The following is a 17,266-nucleotide window of genomic DNA, read 5'->3' as shown; positions in this document are numbered from 1 at the left end:
TCACATACTGTAAGGTTCAAATGTGTCTTTATTTCTTACTTTATAGAAAAGTTACCAACAGAGCACATATCAGGACTAGATTCACATTACAAGGGTCACCTGAAGTCTGTTGCAAGTACTGTACAGTATGTAGCATGTTAGGAAGAATGTATAAGAGCTGCTGGCTTGGATAGAAGTGCCTCAATCCCATACTGATGCAGGAACTAAAGGGTAATTATTTACACAAGTATGTTTGTTATGAGGGTGTAGTGGTTTAGTTCTATGTAAGCCTCCTCCCCTTACCTGCCTTGGGTCACATGACTGCTGGGGAGGATGATTCAAGAGATACCTATAATGTGCGCCTACTTCCTGAGGAGCTTTCAATGTGTTTCTTTTACCACCTTTTACATACTTAGAAAGCTGAATCCTTTTCTTCTCATACAGTGTTTGTTGTTTAGAACAAGCGTGAAAGGAAGTTGAGGTTGGCCTTTGACTCAATTAGGCAGCAGAGTGCGAATATTTGCAACTCTTGCAAAAAGCAAACAGAGTTAAGCAAGGGTTTTTTTTTTTTTTTTTTTAATATATATACAACTGCATTTGCCTCTCAGCATGAACCAGAGAGGAGGAAACGGATTCCCGGATTTTGCCTGCTTTCTGTAATACATTTCTGTTTTAGCAGAATATTGACTTTTTGGATTCATTTTCATTACTCCTCCATATAGCCAAGTAATGTGTTTATCTATCTGCTTAGTGTTGCTGCCTGTTGCTTTGTTAATGCCCAACAGTAGCTCTCTGCCTCAGAAGAACACTGTGGAGCTGAAACTAGAGCTCAAGAATCGTGGAAGAACCCCATTAAACCCACGATTCCTCTCTGTGACAATTGATGCAAGTCTAGCTTCGCAGCCTAAATACATTGCTTTCCTTGGGTAAGTCTCTAGATTACATACATTGTTGTGTAATGTTGCTGTAATTGCCTTTATCTCATGCATGGTCTTTATCATTGGGAGATGAGGATTAATGATCATAGATGTACATCATGTTTACAGATGATGGGTGGTCACGTCACACCTTTTGTTGCTACTTTCAGTATTCGAGGAGTCCACTAAGCAGTTGAGTAGTTAAAAGGTGAATGCAAGACTGTAGCAATGGGTCGTTGCAAGCTTTCTTTTTTGATTAAATTAAACAACAGTATAGGACCTATGATCAGGATGTTGTTACCAACATCAAAGTGTAAACGTTTCCTTTAAATGCGTTACAAGGACCTTCTTTTGGGGTTTAATAAATGCAGAAGTTCCGTGCGTTTATAGAAATTACCTACGCTGCCAATCGCTCCGTTCTCCTGTGATGGGACATGCAATATGACCGTCTATTTCAAAAGGGGAAGTGCTGTGGCTTCCTAAATAGTTCCTATAGCAACCCAAGGAAGCTTAATACATTAAAAATCATTACTAAGGGCATAAAGCGTGGGGGGGAAATGCAGTAAGTAATATCTAATGCTACACAAATTATTATTATTATTAATAACAACCCGATGTACACTGTAGAATTTTGAAATAGAATTATTTATTTTTAAAAGCAGCAACATCCTAGATAAATACCCTTGTGTACCAGGGGTTCCTCCTGAGATAAACGTCTAGGTTCTCCATTGCCATATTTGGAGTTTTTTCTGCACACACAGAAATGATTAAACGTGTAATATTTTATGGTGGGCCCAGAGGTTGTGGGAATGAAGTTCAGCTCAGGGCGACCCCCCCCCCTCACCCCCCAGTACACAAAGGTAAGTAAATAAAAGTCATGCAGTGCAGATTGCTGCTTTATCACCTCTTTATATTTGCCCACTATCAAAAAGTACACTCCAATAGTTTCATAACAATGCACTTTAACGTTCCAGTGGTTGGATTGGTCCTGGAGAGGTGTAGATTTTTTTTGTAGGTCATGTTACCTTTTAATGGACCAAAATGGTAGTTATTTATAGATTGAATTATAGTACGGTATACTGTATAGTGTGCAGACCATTTGAAGTCACGCAGGTCTCTTTCATGTGTATTATAAAAAGAGGATACAAAGCGATACACACATTGTGCTCATTTGCATGTCATGACCCAGAATGCCTGAGATGTGTACTTCAGTAATGGTAAAGAACACAAACACATTCGCATAGCAAATCTACACTACTTCCTCCCAAATTGTACCACTTAAATGTATCCTCCCTGCAATTCTTACTGCAACAAATCTCACCATCAAACACTATTCACCCACATACTTTTGAAGGGATCACTCTCTCTGGTTATTGAAATGCTCTGAGCCTGTTTTCCCTATAAAATATTTTAACCCGAATTAGTTGAATGGAGCTGAACTGTTCCCCAGCACTGGGAAAACCTCTGCAAAACACAGAATATAAAATAAGGTCCTTTGATATTGAGAAACCTTTATGAACGCTGTTTAGGTATTGGCTTCCTAAGCATGCCATGTACAAAATGACTTCAATCGCTTTGTTTTAATGAGCAGCTGACATAAGAGGTACAGTAGCACTAATCTGAAGGTTTTGGAATTAATCTTGGTATTTTCCAATTTCCTACAAATATTTAGCTTGTCTTACTATTTATTTTGCTCCTTAAAGTTCTTAAAATGCAAATGGTACAGGGGAGTTTTGTGCAGATTGATTCTGAAACAGACATTAGACATGCACAACACTGCAGAAAATGCAGAGAATTTTTTTTATTTGATATTTACTTTCATTCTGAAGCAGGTTTAAAAAATGCAAAGTGGATTGTTAGCCAGATTGCCTATTTTCCCTGTATTTCATTAAGAACAGGGAAAAAGTGTGTTACTGTATGGTAACATTATGGCCTAGTGTCATCATTCTCACTTAAAACAATTCATATTTGAATTCCGTTAAATTAAAACGTATGCATGTTATCGCATAAATAAGGCCGAATACATGAACATTGGAAAAGTTAAATAAAACGTGTGAATGATGTTGAGACATTATGAAAACAGGGATAATTGTTGTGGTATACCTAACACTTTCCCAATAACTGCGTTAATAATGCGAGACGATATTAGCCTGCATGGAAAGCTATATAAGGCTGTTATGAAAGTAAACAAGCTGGCAGTGCTGTTGGGCGGGAGAGAGAACACACTTTGGCCATAAGGAGTTGGAGGTTGGTTGTGACTTTTTTGAGATTTTCAAGTGAGTTGTCCTAAGCTACCGGCACTTTGTGAGTGCTTGTGTAGTGTAACGGATGACACGATGGACGTAACTTATCAACAATTTTATATTTTGGGGAATTACGTAGATTGAGCATATAAATTAAGCAAAAAAACTGACATTTATTTCCTTAATAGATAAACACACGACAACCTTAGAATACACTTAATAATTACACTTACTGGGATAGGGAACAGGATAAATTGTCTAGTGAACGAAAAGCACAGAAATAATGTCCCTTTAAATTGCAGTCCGTTTGCAAAGGGGCGCAAGATGCCAGGCCCATAAGTCCGTGTAAAATGAAATGTTCGTTCTGGTTCTTTGGGGTTCGTTCTGGAATCCCCAGGGCTTACGAAATCCTGAAGCAGGGCTAGTTTCCGTGTTGTGATGTTTTTAACCCCTTGCGTTCTGGAATCGCTGCCACTGTACTTAGATCTTATCCGCTTGAAGAAATCAGGTAACAACCACCCAGGAATGAGGGATACAGGCCTCTTTAAGGACAGGGACCCTTGGAGTTTTTCATTAGCCTCATCCCATTGGCAAGGAATTATCTTCCTCCTATCAGAGCCTGCCCTGTAATGTGGGAAAATCCTAGGGCCAGCCCGGGTAGCTCTGAGCATGCTCAGTGAGCAGCTTGGTAGCACTGCTGAGTAAAAAGGGGCCTCTCGTTTCTGGGGACACAATGTCTGGAGTTTGGTCCCAAGGTGTGAAAAATCCAGTTTGAGTAACAGGATCTGCTACTCAAAAACATCCTGATTAAGTAACACTTTAAGACTCTGGGGTCTTTCATCCCCCACACGTCCCTAGACCCACAGGTGTTGCCTCACCAGGGGACTTTTGAAGATGGAGAGGGAAATACCCCCCAGCTCAGGTATGCATAACAATTGTTCTTTAATGCATTACAAAGGCAGGCAGAAAAAATAGCATCATGCCTGTACATTTAAAACTGCAACAGAAAGGCACTTTATAAAAAATATATGTTTCACTTATGACAAAGTTTATATTTTTAATATGTGTGTGCTTGTGGGGTTACACTGAGGCTGCACACCAAAAATCAGCGTGCTTGCTCACTCCATTCCTGCGTTAGCAGTCTTAATGGAACGGCTCCTGTTATTCAGCACTGCAGGTAGAGTCTAGCCTGCAAAAAAGGGACAACAATGCTTAGAAGTGAAAATGGTACATGGGAACAGCTTATAAAATTAACCCCTTCTCCCCCAATACGATTTAGGATTAAGCAGCCGAGCATACTGCCTTTATTAATGCGCTGATTAATCCTATTATTGTCACAATGGATGCTTGCCACAAACCGGACAGGACCGCGAGGCTGAGGTGGGGATTAGAAAACACAGACCTAGAGACATGAGGTCGCATTCGGTGTGCAGGTTCGTAGTCGTGGATAGCTGGGTTAGGGTAGGATAATGTAGGATAGTCGAAGGCAAGCCGAGGTCGAGGATTGGAGAGCGCAGGGTAGTCGTTGATATGCCGGGGTCTAGGATTGGAGAAAGCTTGCTAGTAGACGGAACAAGGCAATGCAGGACAAGGTGAGGCAATAGTGAATGTGACTAGCACACATCACAAGGTTTATACTCGGCCAACTTCCTGGTGGAAGAGGCTGAGCCTAAATAGCAGGGTCATCCAATCAGACGCACGGCTGCACAGGAATCAGGCAGGAGCCAATCAGGCGACCGGAGCTTGATGGGTGCAGAGCCTGCACCCGATCCTCGCAGAGCCATGATGAAGAAACTCATCACAATTCATGAAAACATGCTATCTGGGTGAGCAATTGAAGACACATACAGGAATGATCTTAAAAAGAAAATTGAAAAAAAAGAAGATCAAAACCAATCAAGTTGAATACACTGTTAAGGTAACAAAATGCTGTAAAGGCAAAGATTGCCAGCAATGTTTAACAGGGTAGCCAAACCCAAAACGCAAACTCTGAGTTATTATACTCGCTAATTAACAATGCTGGAGAAGCTGCAAACAAGCGTGTCTGTTAGCACTTCTTCTCTTGCCACTCCTACAGAACAATACCTGGCCCTTCACAAGCATTGAGTCCTCTGTCCTTAACCTCACATTAGGGGAGGTAGAACAGATAGCCTGGGATACGATACAGAAGGGCCCTCTAGAAAGAAGGCCAGACATTAAATTTGTCTCATGACTAAATACTTATCTCTTGAGTTCTCTCATCATTTTGGATACATTTGTGCTTTTGTTATATTAATTCTCATACTACAAGGTACTTAGCAGATCAAATCCCAGGCAATTATTTGCTAATTGCTTATGATTTTCTAGGTTACTGCCAAATGTTACATGTGATATTTAGCAAAGTCTTACTCATCCCGTCCAGGTAATGTCAAACTGCTGGTGCTGGCAATTTTTTGGAAAATAAAAGCAGCCATACTTGGCAGTGAGCCAATTTATAACATGTCACGGGTCTCCAGGAGCAGAGAGGACCTCGATGGCCAGAACAGCAGGGAATGCAAAGATTTGTTGGGGTCACAGGCAGGGTTCGTGGCATGCGGCAGGCAAGGATTGTCAGGGTCACAGGCTGTCGGTGGCAGGCGGCAGTCAAGGATTGTCGGGGTTACGGGCAGGGTTCGTGGCAGGTGGCAGGTGGCAGGCAAGGATCGTTTGGGTCACAGGCAGGATTTGGGAGCTGGAAGGCAGGAGAACAGGGCATGGGTGCAGGAAACAGATGGGGGAAAACTAGTTCAATAGGAAGGGCCTTTAATAATGTTACCAGAACTCAAACAGGGCATGGGCAGAAGCAGGAGTCTGGACACAAACAAAGCAAAGGCAAACAGGTGCAGGAAACAGGAAACTATAAAACAGGCAGAAACAGAAGACGGGAGCACCCAAGAGGAGTCAGACCGAGGAAAACCCAGAGCAGACAGAAAACAGCAGGACGCCCGGTTGACAGACAAAGGAACTAGGAGAGAAGACTTAGGAAAATATGTCGGGGCTATTCCTGACATAACAGTCTTGTGCCTCATCCCCACGTTCTAACACATTAGCTCATAGTCAGCGAATTAGCTGGCAGACCAGTGAAGTGAAATATTTATTTTAGTCTGAACCATCCTGGAGGTAAGATTATGCCAGTTATGCTCCATTAAACCCTCTAGTTAGGTTAACAAAAAAAAGTGTAGCATTGCATCCTTAAGGCAGCATTTTATGTTTTTGGGCAGAGAATTGTACTCATCCTTAAAATTATTAATTGCATCGATATACATATCAGGCTGTATTATGATCCTGCTTCTTAAAGATTAACTTGTAGGAGGACTTCCTTCCCAGAGTTCGATGTTGATTTTTCTTTTTCCGATCACGAATGCCTAACATGTGACTGCGTGCGCATTTGGGCCCGGTCGTATCATCGGGAAAAGTAGCCTGCAGTAGTTAATGTTAAACTGCTAATCTTTCACTAGCACACTGTGGCGGATACGGCGAGACTTGCAAAAGATACTTTACGTTGGGAGAGGGGAGTTTGCTCTAAAATGTATAAAACTGGAGCCCTGCTGATGACTTTGACAACGCTAACTGCTTGAATACCACCTAGGTAGTAGTAATCAAGACACCAACCAACATTACCTGACAGACTAACCACAGCCGGAAGAATCAAATGACATGGACAAAGTAATTACACAGTCCTTGGTTCACTATCTTCTATGCTAGATCGAAGAGTCTCCGATTTAAAAAATGGTCTTACTGAAATAAAACAGGAGCTACTAAGTCAACAATCCAATATTACGGAGGTACAACAAAAAGTTTCAGATACAGAAGATTCTCCGGATATAGAGTCTCAAATCAAGGTCCTTACTAAACAGAATGCTGGTTTTAAATTCAATTTAGTTTATTTGGAAAACAGGTCAAGAATAAATAATATTAGGATTTTAAGGAATCCCTGAATCAACACAATCTATTGATTTGCTCGTTTTTTTTCTAATGAATTCTGAATTCAGATCGCCACCCAGAATTAAAGGATCCCCAGCAATAGAAGCTTTTACTCACTCGGGTGGAAAAATAAACTTTTTACATTTTTATATTAGGATCTTAACCATGGTTACTGGTTCATTAAATAATTTCCCTTGGACAATAAACCATCGACCATCCAGACCAGCCTCGTAATTTATTCATGGAAGTGGTGTTCCTTTTTTGTATACCAGAATTGCTACCCATCGTTTTTTGCCACTGTATGAAGCAAAATAACAACATTGAACCCATTCTCTGCCCAATCTAACATATTCCTTATCTGTCAGATGTGTCTCTTGCAACAAAAAAACAAAAAAAGCAATATCTGTGCCAACTCTTTTTAAATGGTTAAAGATTTAGAGCGAATCCAGATTTCCCAGCAGAGACACGTATGAGGCATGTAAGGACTGGTCTAAAGCGGTCTTGGTTTAATTCTATGTCTGAATACGTTGGTCAATACGAACTCCATGTCATATGCTCCAATTATCCGCTTAACCTTGCCCTATAAACTTTGCACTTCCATGAACTACTTTCACATGTATCTCTAAAAGTCTCCCAATAAACCAGACTGACTGTAAGCTCTTCAGTATTTTCACAGGGGAGTGACTCAGTAATGATAAAGAACATTTACTGTACGAGCACATTCACATGTCTCAGACAGGTCCACAAATCTGCATTACCACATGATCACACCCCATACATTGCTTCCACTGCAATCAGGTATTCTCATGCAAATGAGCAGTGAAGTGGGATAACTTTATGCTATACGATTATCTGGTAAAGCAGGTTTGTGTACCTATCTGAGACCACAAACTTATTTGTGTACATAGTGAGACCCTCCTTGTCTGGCTTCTAGGAAGGTTACATCGATGTGTTATGTATGGCTACTCCGCATGGGTTACCTTGACTTAGAGAGCTCGATTCAGGCGGCTGGGCAATGAGGTGGTAAGGTTGTGGAATAATGGGCGCCAGGAACTTTTGTCATACTGTCTTTTATTCCGGTCCCCAGGCACGGAGATCACGCACCACACTTTATACAACGTTGTAATTGTTTCTTTATTGTTATCAATGCTTTATTTTCTTCCATGAATGCCCACTCTTGACACTCAGATGGAAGTATATCTCTTAGTTGCTTAACTGTTCTGAGACCCGGGCCCCCCTCTTTCTTCTGTTCGGGATACCCCTCTGTATTATACTAGTAATGTTGTCCCATTGGGACTCCTAGCAGGTCCTGTACAAATGACCACAATACCTTTTTTGTTGGTGCGGGAACTGCCACTTCCCTGCCACTGGAGAGGATTCTCCCAGAGGCTCCTCTACTCTTGTTCTCCTGGAACCTACCTTCTTGAACTTTCCCTTCCACTTATATACTTTTTGTGATGTCATGATCCCATGACAACACAGGTTGGGGCCCGGTACATGCTAGCCATACCAGTAACCCTTTAGAGGGGGGTTACAATAATATGGAGTTACGACCAGTTTAACAATGCAAGGTCCGTAACCACCTTCACACTGAAGAGACCAAAAATGTTGAAATTGTTCCCTGGTCTTAGGTTTGTTGGCTATGCACTTCTTTGACCCATGCTTTACTTTAAAAGCCTTTTAATACAGTAGGCTTAAGCTTCAGGGGATCCACATTAAAAGGGATAGAAGCAAAAATATGCATTATTTGTGCTTATTTGCATGTCATTACCCAGAATCCCTGGGTGAACACCAGCCAGGGATTCTGGGTAATGATGTGCAAAAATAAGCACTCATAATGCATCCCTTTTTGCTTCTATCCATTTTAATGCTGTGTGATTTGTGTGGTAAAGCAGGTGTGTGGACTTTTTTTTTTTAGTTTCATTAAATTAAAATATATAACATTGATCAAAGTAAAACATAGTCATTTCCCTCTACCTTACCTCATTCATACTCTGCTTTTAGATCTCAAAAGCTAATCACCTTAACAAAAGGTTTGTCGCCTGCCTACCTGAGATTTGGAGGAACAAAGTCAGACTTCCTCTTATTTGACCCTCTACAAAAGGCATCACTGGAGGAAAAGATATTCTGGGACCTACAAACAAACCAAGGTAAGGTACATGGGTGGATTGCCCCATCGGGCGATCAGGGCTGTCGGTGTTGCAGCGTCCCAGCTCCCTGACCGGCTGCAATACTCTCCTTCCTCCTGTTGGTGCCGGAATCCAACTTCCGCTCCACCGGAGGAGGGGGCTGGGGAGTCGCCGGACCAGCAGAACCGCTAGGGAAGTGTATTTTTTTTGAGAGAGTGGGGTGGGGGGATGATGAGTGAGAGTGGGGTCTTACTTTCTCCGGAGCGGCCCTCCTCCAGCAGCATCTCAGTGTAATGATGCTATGATGTCACATAACCCGTTGTCATGACAACATGATGCTGTGATGTCATAATGCTGTGACGCTGCATGGAGAAGGTCGCTCTTCAAGGAAACACCCGGGCCGGAAAGTAAGTACAATCTACCCCTGGTTAGGTACATTCAGTATGTTGTATTTTCATGTTTATAGTGTATGCAAAATCACCATTGCACCGTTTGCTACTTCTTGTTTATAATCTTAGAAGACGCATGTAGGGCAAGGACAATGTCTGTAAAAAGTCCATGTGCTGCCTACCGCGCACTACTGTATATTGTAATTGGGAAGCGCTTTGAGTCCCTGTGTGAGAAAAGCGCTATATGAAATAAAGTTGTTGTTGTTGTTCTTATTATTATTACGTTAATTAGAAGAAGAAAATGTTAGCACTTGGTTCCCAACACACACACAAAACACATTATGTGGTGATAACACTGTAAGCAAGCCGTTTGTTGCTCTCCCAATGACTGTAAAGTCATTGTGCAGGACACGATATGTTTGTCTGTGTATCTTTGTACGTGTGAGTATACAGTATACAGTACACAGAGGTTGAAGTGCGATGGAACTAGGGAGTGAAGATCCTCTATATCCTTTTTCAGTTTTTAGAGCTGAAATCTCAAGAGCTTTGCTTGCACAATGTAGTGAATCTGTACATACATACATCCGAATATGTTTGTCATATGCTCCAATTATCCGCTTAACCTTGCCCTATAAAATTTGCACTTCCATGTACTACTTTTATCTCTATATGTCTCCCAATAAACCAGATTGACTGTAAACTCTGCGGGGCAGGAACTCTATTTCAATAATTGATAATTTAATGTACTATGCACTTATTTGTATTATTCCTTCTTGTATTATGGTTTGTATATTATCTCTCTAAGGCGCTATGTACACTGTCTGACAATATATAAATAAAAAATACAGTACAATATTTAATACAATTTAAAAAAACCTCCTTTTGGATGACCTACGTTATTTATTTTATTTTTTTGCAGCAGCAAATCTGTGTGGCCTAAGAAACCTTCCTTCTCACGTGGAGCAGATGCTAAGATCCCAGTGGCCTTCACAAGAACAGATAATACTCAAGGAGACATTCCAGAAGGACTACAAAAACACAACCATTACAAGTAAGTCAATATATGTTAATTCCCCAATTTGAACCTGCCGTTTGGAGCAATGCTCCAGTTTGCATAGTCTTGCGATACTCTACATCAGGCCTGCCCAACTCGTAAAGTGAGAAGAGCTGAACTGCTCCAAGGAAAAAAAATTTGGGCCGCACGGGTTAAATCATCCTCATCATCATCATCATCATCATCATCTCTCCTCCAGCACCTCTCATCATCATCATCCTCATATCTCCCCCAAGAACCCTCACTATCAACCTTTACGATACTCCCCATCTATCTCTCATACCCCATCTCTCCCCCTCACCCACACAATACCCCCCTCCACATCAAACACACAATACCCCCCTCCACATCAAACACACAATACCCCCTCCACATCCCCCCAGCCCATTCCATGTCAGCATCCCCCCCCCCAAGTCAGCATCCCCCCATGTCTCTCTTCCCTCAATATGACTCTCTCCCCCTCAACATGACTCTCTCCCCCTCCCCTCAACATGACTCTCTCCCCCTCCCCTCAACATGACTCTCTCCCCCTCCCCTCAACATGACTCTCTCCCCCTCCCCTCAACATGACTCTCTCTTTACCTCCCCTCAACATGACTCTCTCTCTCTCCCTCCCCTCAACATGACTCTCTCTCTCTCCCTCCCCTCAATATGACACACTCTCTCTCTCCCTCCCCTCAATATGACACACACTCTCTCCCTCCCCTCAATGACACTCTCCGTCCCCTCAATATGACACTCTCTCTCTCCCTCCCCTCAATATGACACACTCTCTCTCCCTCCCCTCAATATGACACTCTCTCTCTCCCTCCCCTCAATATGACACTCTCTCTCCCTCCCCTCAATATGACACTCTCTCTCTCCCTCCCCTCAATATGACACTCTCTCTCTCCCTCCCCTCAATATGACACTCTCCCTCCCCTCATGACACTCTCCCTCCCCTCATGACACTCTCCCTCCCCTCAATGACACTCTCCCTCCCCTCAATATGTGTCAGGGTTCTGCTCGCCACAAACCAGGGTCGGACTGCGAGGCTGAGGTGGGGTTGTAAAAGCACCGACCTGAGACCGCGCAGGCTGATCCGGATTGCGCAGTTCGTTGTCAAACGTAGCAGGATCAGGAAAGGAGAAGACAGCGTCGTCGTTGTACAAGCCAGGGTCAGGACAGGAGATATCAGGATAAACATTGTTCAGGCAAGAGTTCGGCAACAGGTAGTCAGGAGAGCCCCGCTTCAGCTTAGGAGCGCGGGGTTGGCCTCTGCGCGAGCGACGACCATGGCCCATGGTACTGGTCACAGGAGATGGTAGGCAGCCCTCTCCTTGATAAAGGCAATCTATTTGCCGAAACGTTGGACCTTTGGTGACACAATAAACTGCACCTTTAGAAAGACCGTGTGCCTGCTTCCATTCCTTTGCTTAAGTACCTCTGGGATGTCTGGACCTCCCTGGATACAGCGCACCGGCAGATAAGTACCCCCCTCCAGCACCTACCAGCGGTGTGCATGTGCTTCTTGTGGCAAAACAGTAGACATCCAGTTAGGACTATGCTCGGCAGGGAGCATTATGGGAAGACAGTACTTAAAGGCCAGCGGGCCAATCCCCGGAGGGGGGTGTGAAGGTACTGCTCCAATGAGTGAATGCAAGTCTAGGTTGCAGTGATAGGCTGCACAGCTGCAATAGATACCAGAGGGAGTGTGTATTGCTTTGGTGAGTGAATCAAGGCTGCAGCAAACATCAGGAGAGGTGCTCCAGGACTGCACTTGTCTGCAAGGTAAGGCAACCAGTAAACTGCGGAGCGGATTCCTTACAGTACCCCCCCCTTCACGCGAGACCTCCGGGCGAACATGAGCACACATAGAGTTGGGGGACCGGGAATTGTTGCTGAACCGTCTAGGGTTGGGGTTAGAGTCGTGGTCCAGAGACTCGTGTTTAGTCCTTAGTGTACCCCCACCCCCCGGTGAGAACTGCGGCCAGACAGGACCATCCATGGGTCTTGGGGACATTGAGTTGTTCCTAAAATTCTTTAGGTAGAAAGGGCATCTGTAAACGAGCAATTCTTTGGTGAGTACAGTTCTAGGATATGAGATTAATGGAAGAAACATCTTTGGTACATGGCTCGCCTCGCAAAATGACTTGGAAATCCAGGGCTGTGAAGAACCAGAGGGTTCCAGAGCAGAAACGGCAGGAGAACCCCTACAGGAAGCCCAGTCTTTAATAAATGAACCGGACTCTAGGATCAGCGGCCCTGATAGTTGATCGAATACACCAGGAGGAACTTTGTAACAGAAAAAGTCTTGGCTGACCACTGCATGTTGGAATTTGCGAGGAATTTTTCCTCTAGAAGGCTCCCAGGTAATGGTTAGTAAGGGTATAGGCTGGTTGGAAGCATCTCCTGGTATTGGTATGGAAGGTGACAAGGCAAGCAGTAACCCAGGCATAGGAACCGAAATCTTGGGATATGTACAGAGTATTTCCAACTGAGAGGAAATAACAGGGGCAACCGAAAATTCCGAGGGACAAAACCATGGTTTGGCAGGAGCAGAGAAGCAAACAACAGTAGAGCTCCCCAATACTGGGAAATCTTCATTGGAAGATAGTATTGTCAGTGAATCAGGAATAGACCTTGGGATTTTCATATCAGTATCTTGAGAAAAAGGCAGAGCCAGGGTATTGGCGGGAGGGAAGTTAACATCAGAAGCTGAAGTCTGTACCTCAGTGACAGGCACCTTAGGAGTACAAGGAGTCTTTTCCAAAACTGTAATGGCCCTAACCACAGGGGTACCTAACCTGACAAAAACATGAATAGGTGTGTTTTCTAGTGCAAAATCTCTGATCACAGGACTCCTACCCGATAGTGAGGGTGTCTGGGTTTGATTAGAGAAAAAATCAGATGTATTGATAAGTGACTTAGAAACAATTACTGAGGTTCTAGATTTGCTGGACATGTGAGAAAAAATACCCTTTAAGAGAGGAGCTTTAATTTCTTCCCAGAGTAACCCCATGTTTGCTGGGACATATTTAGACACAGTACTGAGGGACTGGGTTTCAGCAAAGGCAGGACAGCTAAATAGCTCAGATTTAAACCCCAGGATTTGTAAAATATGCATGATGGTCTCAGATAATACAAAGGGAGTGACCCCAGATATACTGATCTCTGGAAGATTAACCTGGAGAGAGAAATCAGGGAAACCCTCAGCCAGAATAACCATCGTAGGAAGAGATTCAGAATCTGAAGGAGAATCACTACCCCCCAAAGTCTCAAAACCAGTAAGACACAATTCAGAGAAAGGAGAAACAGTGTGTGGGTTTCTTACTAGTCTATATGAAAAAGCGTCACTTTTGGGCGAAAACCGTGCGTCAGCAAACATTCCTGGGAACACAATATGAACCCCAGGAGGGACATACAGACTACTGTATGCTTTTAACCCTAAGCTTAAAGAGGAGGAGAACTCAGACAGTACCCGGGGGTTAATTAAAACTGTACTGGTCTCTCAAGTAGGTATTTGGTAAGGAATGTCTGGGAAACCAGAAATTACTGCAGACTCCCTAATATGGGAACAATGCGCTGAAGCAGGGATCACCGCTATGTGGGCGACAGGCTGGTTCAGTGAAATACCCGGGAGAAGGAACTCTGCTACCAAGCTTAGGGAAAAACCTGACTCCTGAATAGATTTATCGGGAACCAGAACTTTAGCCGAAGTTTTCGGAGACGAAACTGCGGAAACTTGAGCTGAAGCAGGGGATTTATAGCAAAGAATATCTAGGGACTCCGTACGGTTATGGGAATCCCTCAATGCAACCTCTGCTGTCTGACTTGTGGACTCATTCTCTGAGGCTAAAACGAAGGCATTAACTTGGAGGCAGCAAGAATTTACAGGGGTTAATGCAGACAATGCCTGAGAGTAAAACATAGGTAATCTTCTCTCTGTATTAGGAGATTCCAGGAATCTCTCCTCTGAAGCTAGGGGCGTGACCATGACTGACAGAGAACAGGGATTTACCAAAGGAAACTCAGAGAGCTGCCCCACAGAGGTTAATACAGAAATAACCCTGGGAACAGAACTTAGGGATTCTTTCTCTGACGGGGAAAGCGCACAGGACTGCCTAGCAGAGTTTAAAGCTGGAAAACCCTCAAGAGCTGGAGTGACAGATTCGGAGTTAGAAATAGGGGAACAAAGGGACTTATTCTCTGATAGTAGAACCTTAGTGTTGGCTAGTGAAACATATGTATCCTCCAGGGGGACCTCACAGGACTGATCGGCTGGGGTTAACGAAAACATATAATTGGTGTCAGGGAACCCGGCCATACACTCAGGGCAAGGATCCGTGGTAGACCAGGGATACAGCCAAGCGGCAGCGAAGCTGGCGAGGGGAGGATCCTGTTCCTTTATGCAAATGTCCAATGTCATGGAAAGGATATGGAGTGTTTTTTGGGCATCAGCCAACATGAGGAGAGGGTCCTCTTTTGCTATATAAATGTCTAAAGACAAGGCCAGGGAAGAGAGTTCCTTTTGGGCGTCGTCCAATTCTAAAGGGTACACATTTTCCCAAGTTAAAGGGTAACCAGGAAAGCAAATACAAGCGGCCAGCGATTGTTTTAAGTCCCGGAGGCGGTAAACCTTCATCATGAGATCATTACGGCATTTGTTTTGCAAAGGGGTTAAACCTACAAACACAATCAGATCTTCAATCAGGGGTATTATCTCACATAGAAACTGGTATTCACACTGGGACTGGTTTACAGGCTGGGACAGGCTTTCAGACAGAAACTTACCAACCCTCACCACAGGGCGGTCCGAGTTTGTGCGGCCGAGCATACTGTCAGGGTTCTGCTCGCCACAAACCAGGGTCGGACCGCGAGGCTGAGGTGGGGTTGTAAAAGCACCGACCTGAGACCGCGCAGGCTGATCCGGATTGCGCAGTTCGTTGTCAAACGTAGCAGGATCAGGAAAGGAGAAGACAGCGTCGTCGTTGTACAAGCCAGGGTCAGGACAGGAGATATCAGGATAAACATTGTTCAGGCAAGAGTTCGGCAACAGGTAGTCAGGAGAGCCCCGCTTCAGCTTAGGAGTGCGGGGTTGGCCTCTGCGCGAGCGACGACCATGGCCCATGGTACTGGTCACAGGAGATGGTAGGCAGACCAGAATAGCACACCGCTTTGCTGCACGGGTGCACCAGTGCTACAGCGCAAGAGTCCTGAGCGGCTGGGGAATCCTCTGTAACAGCGCAGGAACCAGGACACGGCCTCTCTAGATTAGGGAAAGAGTAGGCCCCAGGAACCAGGAAGCTGAAGATCCACAGGGAAACCTCCGCTACAGTGCAGGAATCAGGAGACTGAAGGGCGCGGGGGATACCTTTGCCTCAGTGCAGGAAAGCAGGAAGCTGAAGACATAGGGGATACCTTTGCTTCAGCGCAGGAGAACAAGCGGGAGCTTGAAAGAAGCTGAAGGACGCAGGGCGGAACCTCCGTAACAGCATAGGAGAACAAGCGGCTTGAAGGGAGCTGAAGGACGCAGGGCGGAACCTGGTATCAGCATAGGAGAACAAGCGGCTTGAAGGAAGCTGAAGGACACAGGGCGGAACCTGGTATCAGCATAGGAGAACAAGCGAGGGCTTGTGGCAAAACAGTAGACATCCAGTTAGGACTATGCTCGGCAGGGAGCATTATGGGAAGACAGTACTTAAAGGCCAGCAGGCCAATCCCCGGAGGGGGGTGTGAAGGTACTGCTCCAATGAGTGAATGCAAGTCTAGGTTTGTCAGGAATCCGCTCCGCGGGTTACTGGTTACCTTACCTTGCAGACCGGTGCAGTTCTGGAACAGCTCTCCTGATGTTTGCTGCAGCCTGGATTCACTCACCAAAGCTATACACACTCCCTCTGGTATCTACTGCAGCTGTGCAGCCTATTATGCAACCTAGACTTGCATTCATTCATTGGAGCAATACCTTCACACCCCCGCTGGGGATTGGCCTGCTGGCCTTTAAGTATTGCCTTCCCATTATGCTCCTTGCCGAGCATAGTCCTTACCGGATGTCACCAACTGTTCTGCCACAAGCTCTTGCTTGTACTCCTGTGCTGAAGCGGAGGTTTCCCTTGCGTCCTTCAGCTTCCTGTTCCCCTTGTGCTGAAGCGGAGCTTTCCCTTGCGTCCTTCAGCCTCCTGGATTCCTGCACTGAAGCGGAGGTTTCACCCCTGCGTCCTTCAGCCTCCTGGATTCCTGCACTGAAGCGGAGGTTTCACCCCTGCGTCCTTCAGTCTCCTGGATTCCTACACTGAAGCGGAGCTCTCCCTGTGTATCTACAGTTTCCTGGTTCCTGGGGCCTACTCTTTCCCTAATCCAGAGAGGCCGTGTCCTGGTTCCTGCGCTGCTACAGAGGATTCCCTAGCCCGCTCAGGACTCTTGCGCTGTAGCACTGGTTTAACCGTGCAGCTAGGCGGTGTGTAAATCTGGTCTATCTTCCACCTCCTGAGACCAGTACCATGGGCCATGGTCGCCGCACGCGCAGAGACCCCCCCGCGCTCATAAGCCGAAGCGGGGTTCTCCTGACTCCCTGTTGCCGAACTCCTGCTTGGACAATGTTTATTCTGACGTCTCCTATCCTGACCCTGGCTTG

General features: G+C 44.8%; 1 protein-coding gene across 3 annotated transcripts in view; it reads left to right on the top strand.

Moving 5' to 3' along the window:
• The first annotated feature begins 316 nt into the window (after nt 1–316).
• The window catches only part of HPSE (heparanase), a 45,537-nt gene continuing 28,587 nt past the window's right edge, over nt 317–17,266 (top strand). For 2 of the 3 annotated variants that reach the window (XM_075605543.1, XM_075605562.1), the window contains exons 1-3: nt 317–905; nt 9,086–9,231; nt 10,519–10,650. In XM_075605543.1, coding sequence (XP_075461658.1) covers nt 709–905; nt 9,086–9,231; nt 10,519–10,650 — 475 coding nt within the window. In that variant the 5' untranslated portion in view covers nt 317–708. The remainder of the gene's footprint in view (nt 906–9,085; nt 9,232–10,518; nt 10,651–17,266) is intronic. The other variant, XM_075605554.1, reaches the window with a different exon arrangement.

Source organism: Ascaphus truei, chromosome 1 (genome assembly GCF_040206685.1).
Source record: "Ascaphus truei isolate aAscTru1 chromosome 1, aAscTru1.hap1, whole genome shotgun sequence".
Lineage (NCBI taxonomy): Eukaryota > Metazoa > Chordata > Amphibia > Anura > Ascaphidae > Ascaphus > Ascaphus truei.
Note: the sequence above shows the minus strand (reverse complement) of the source record. Positions and strands in the feature narration are given on the sequence as shown.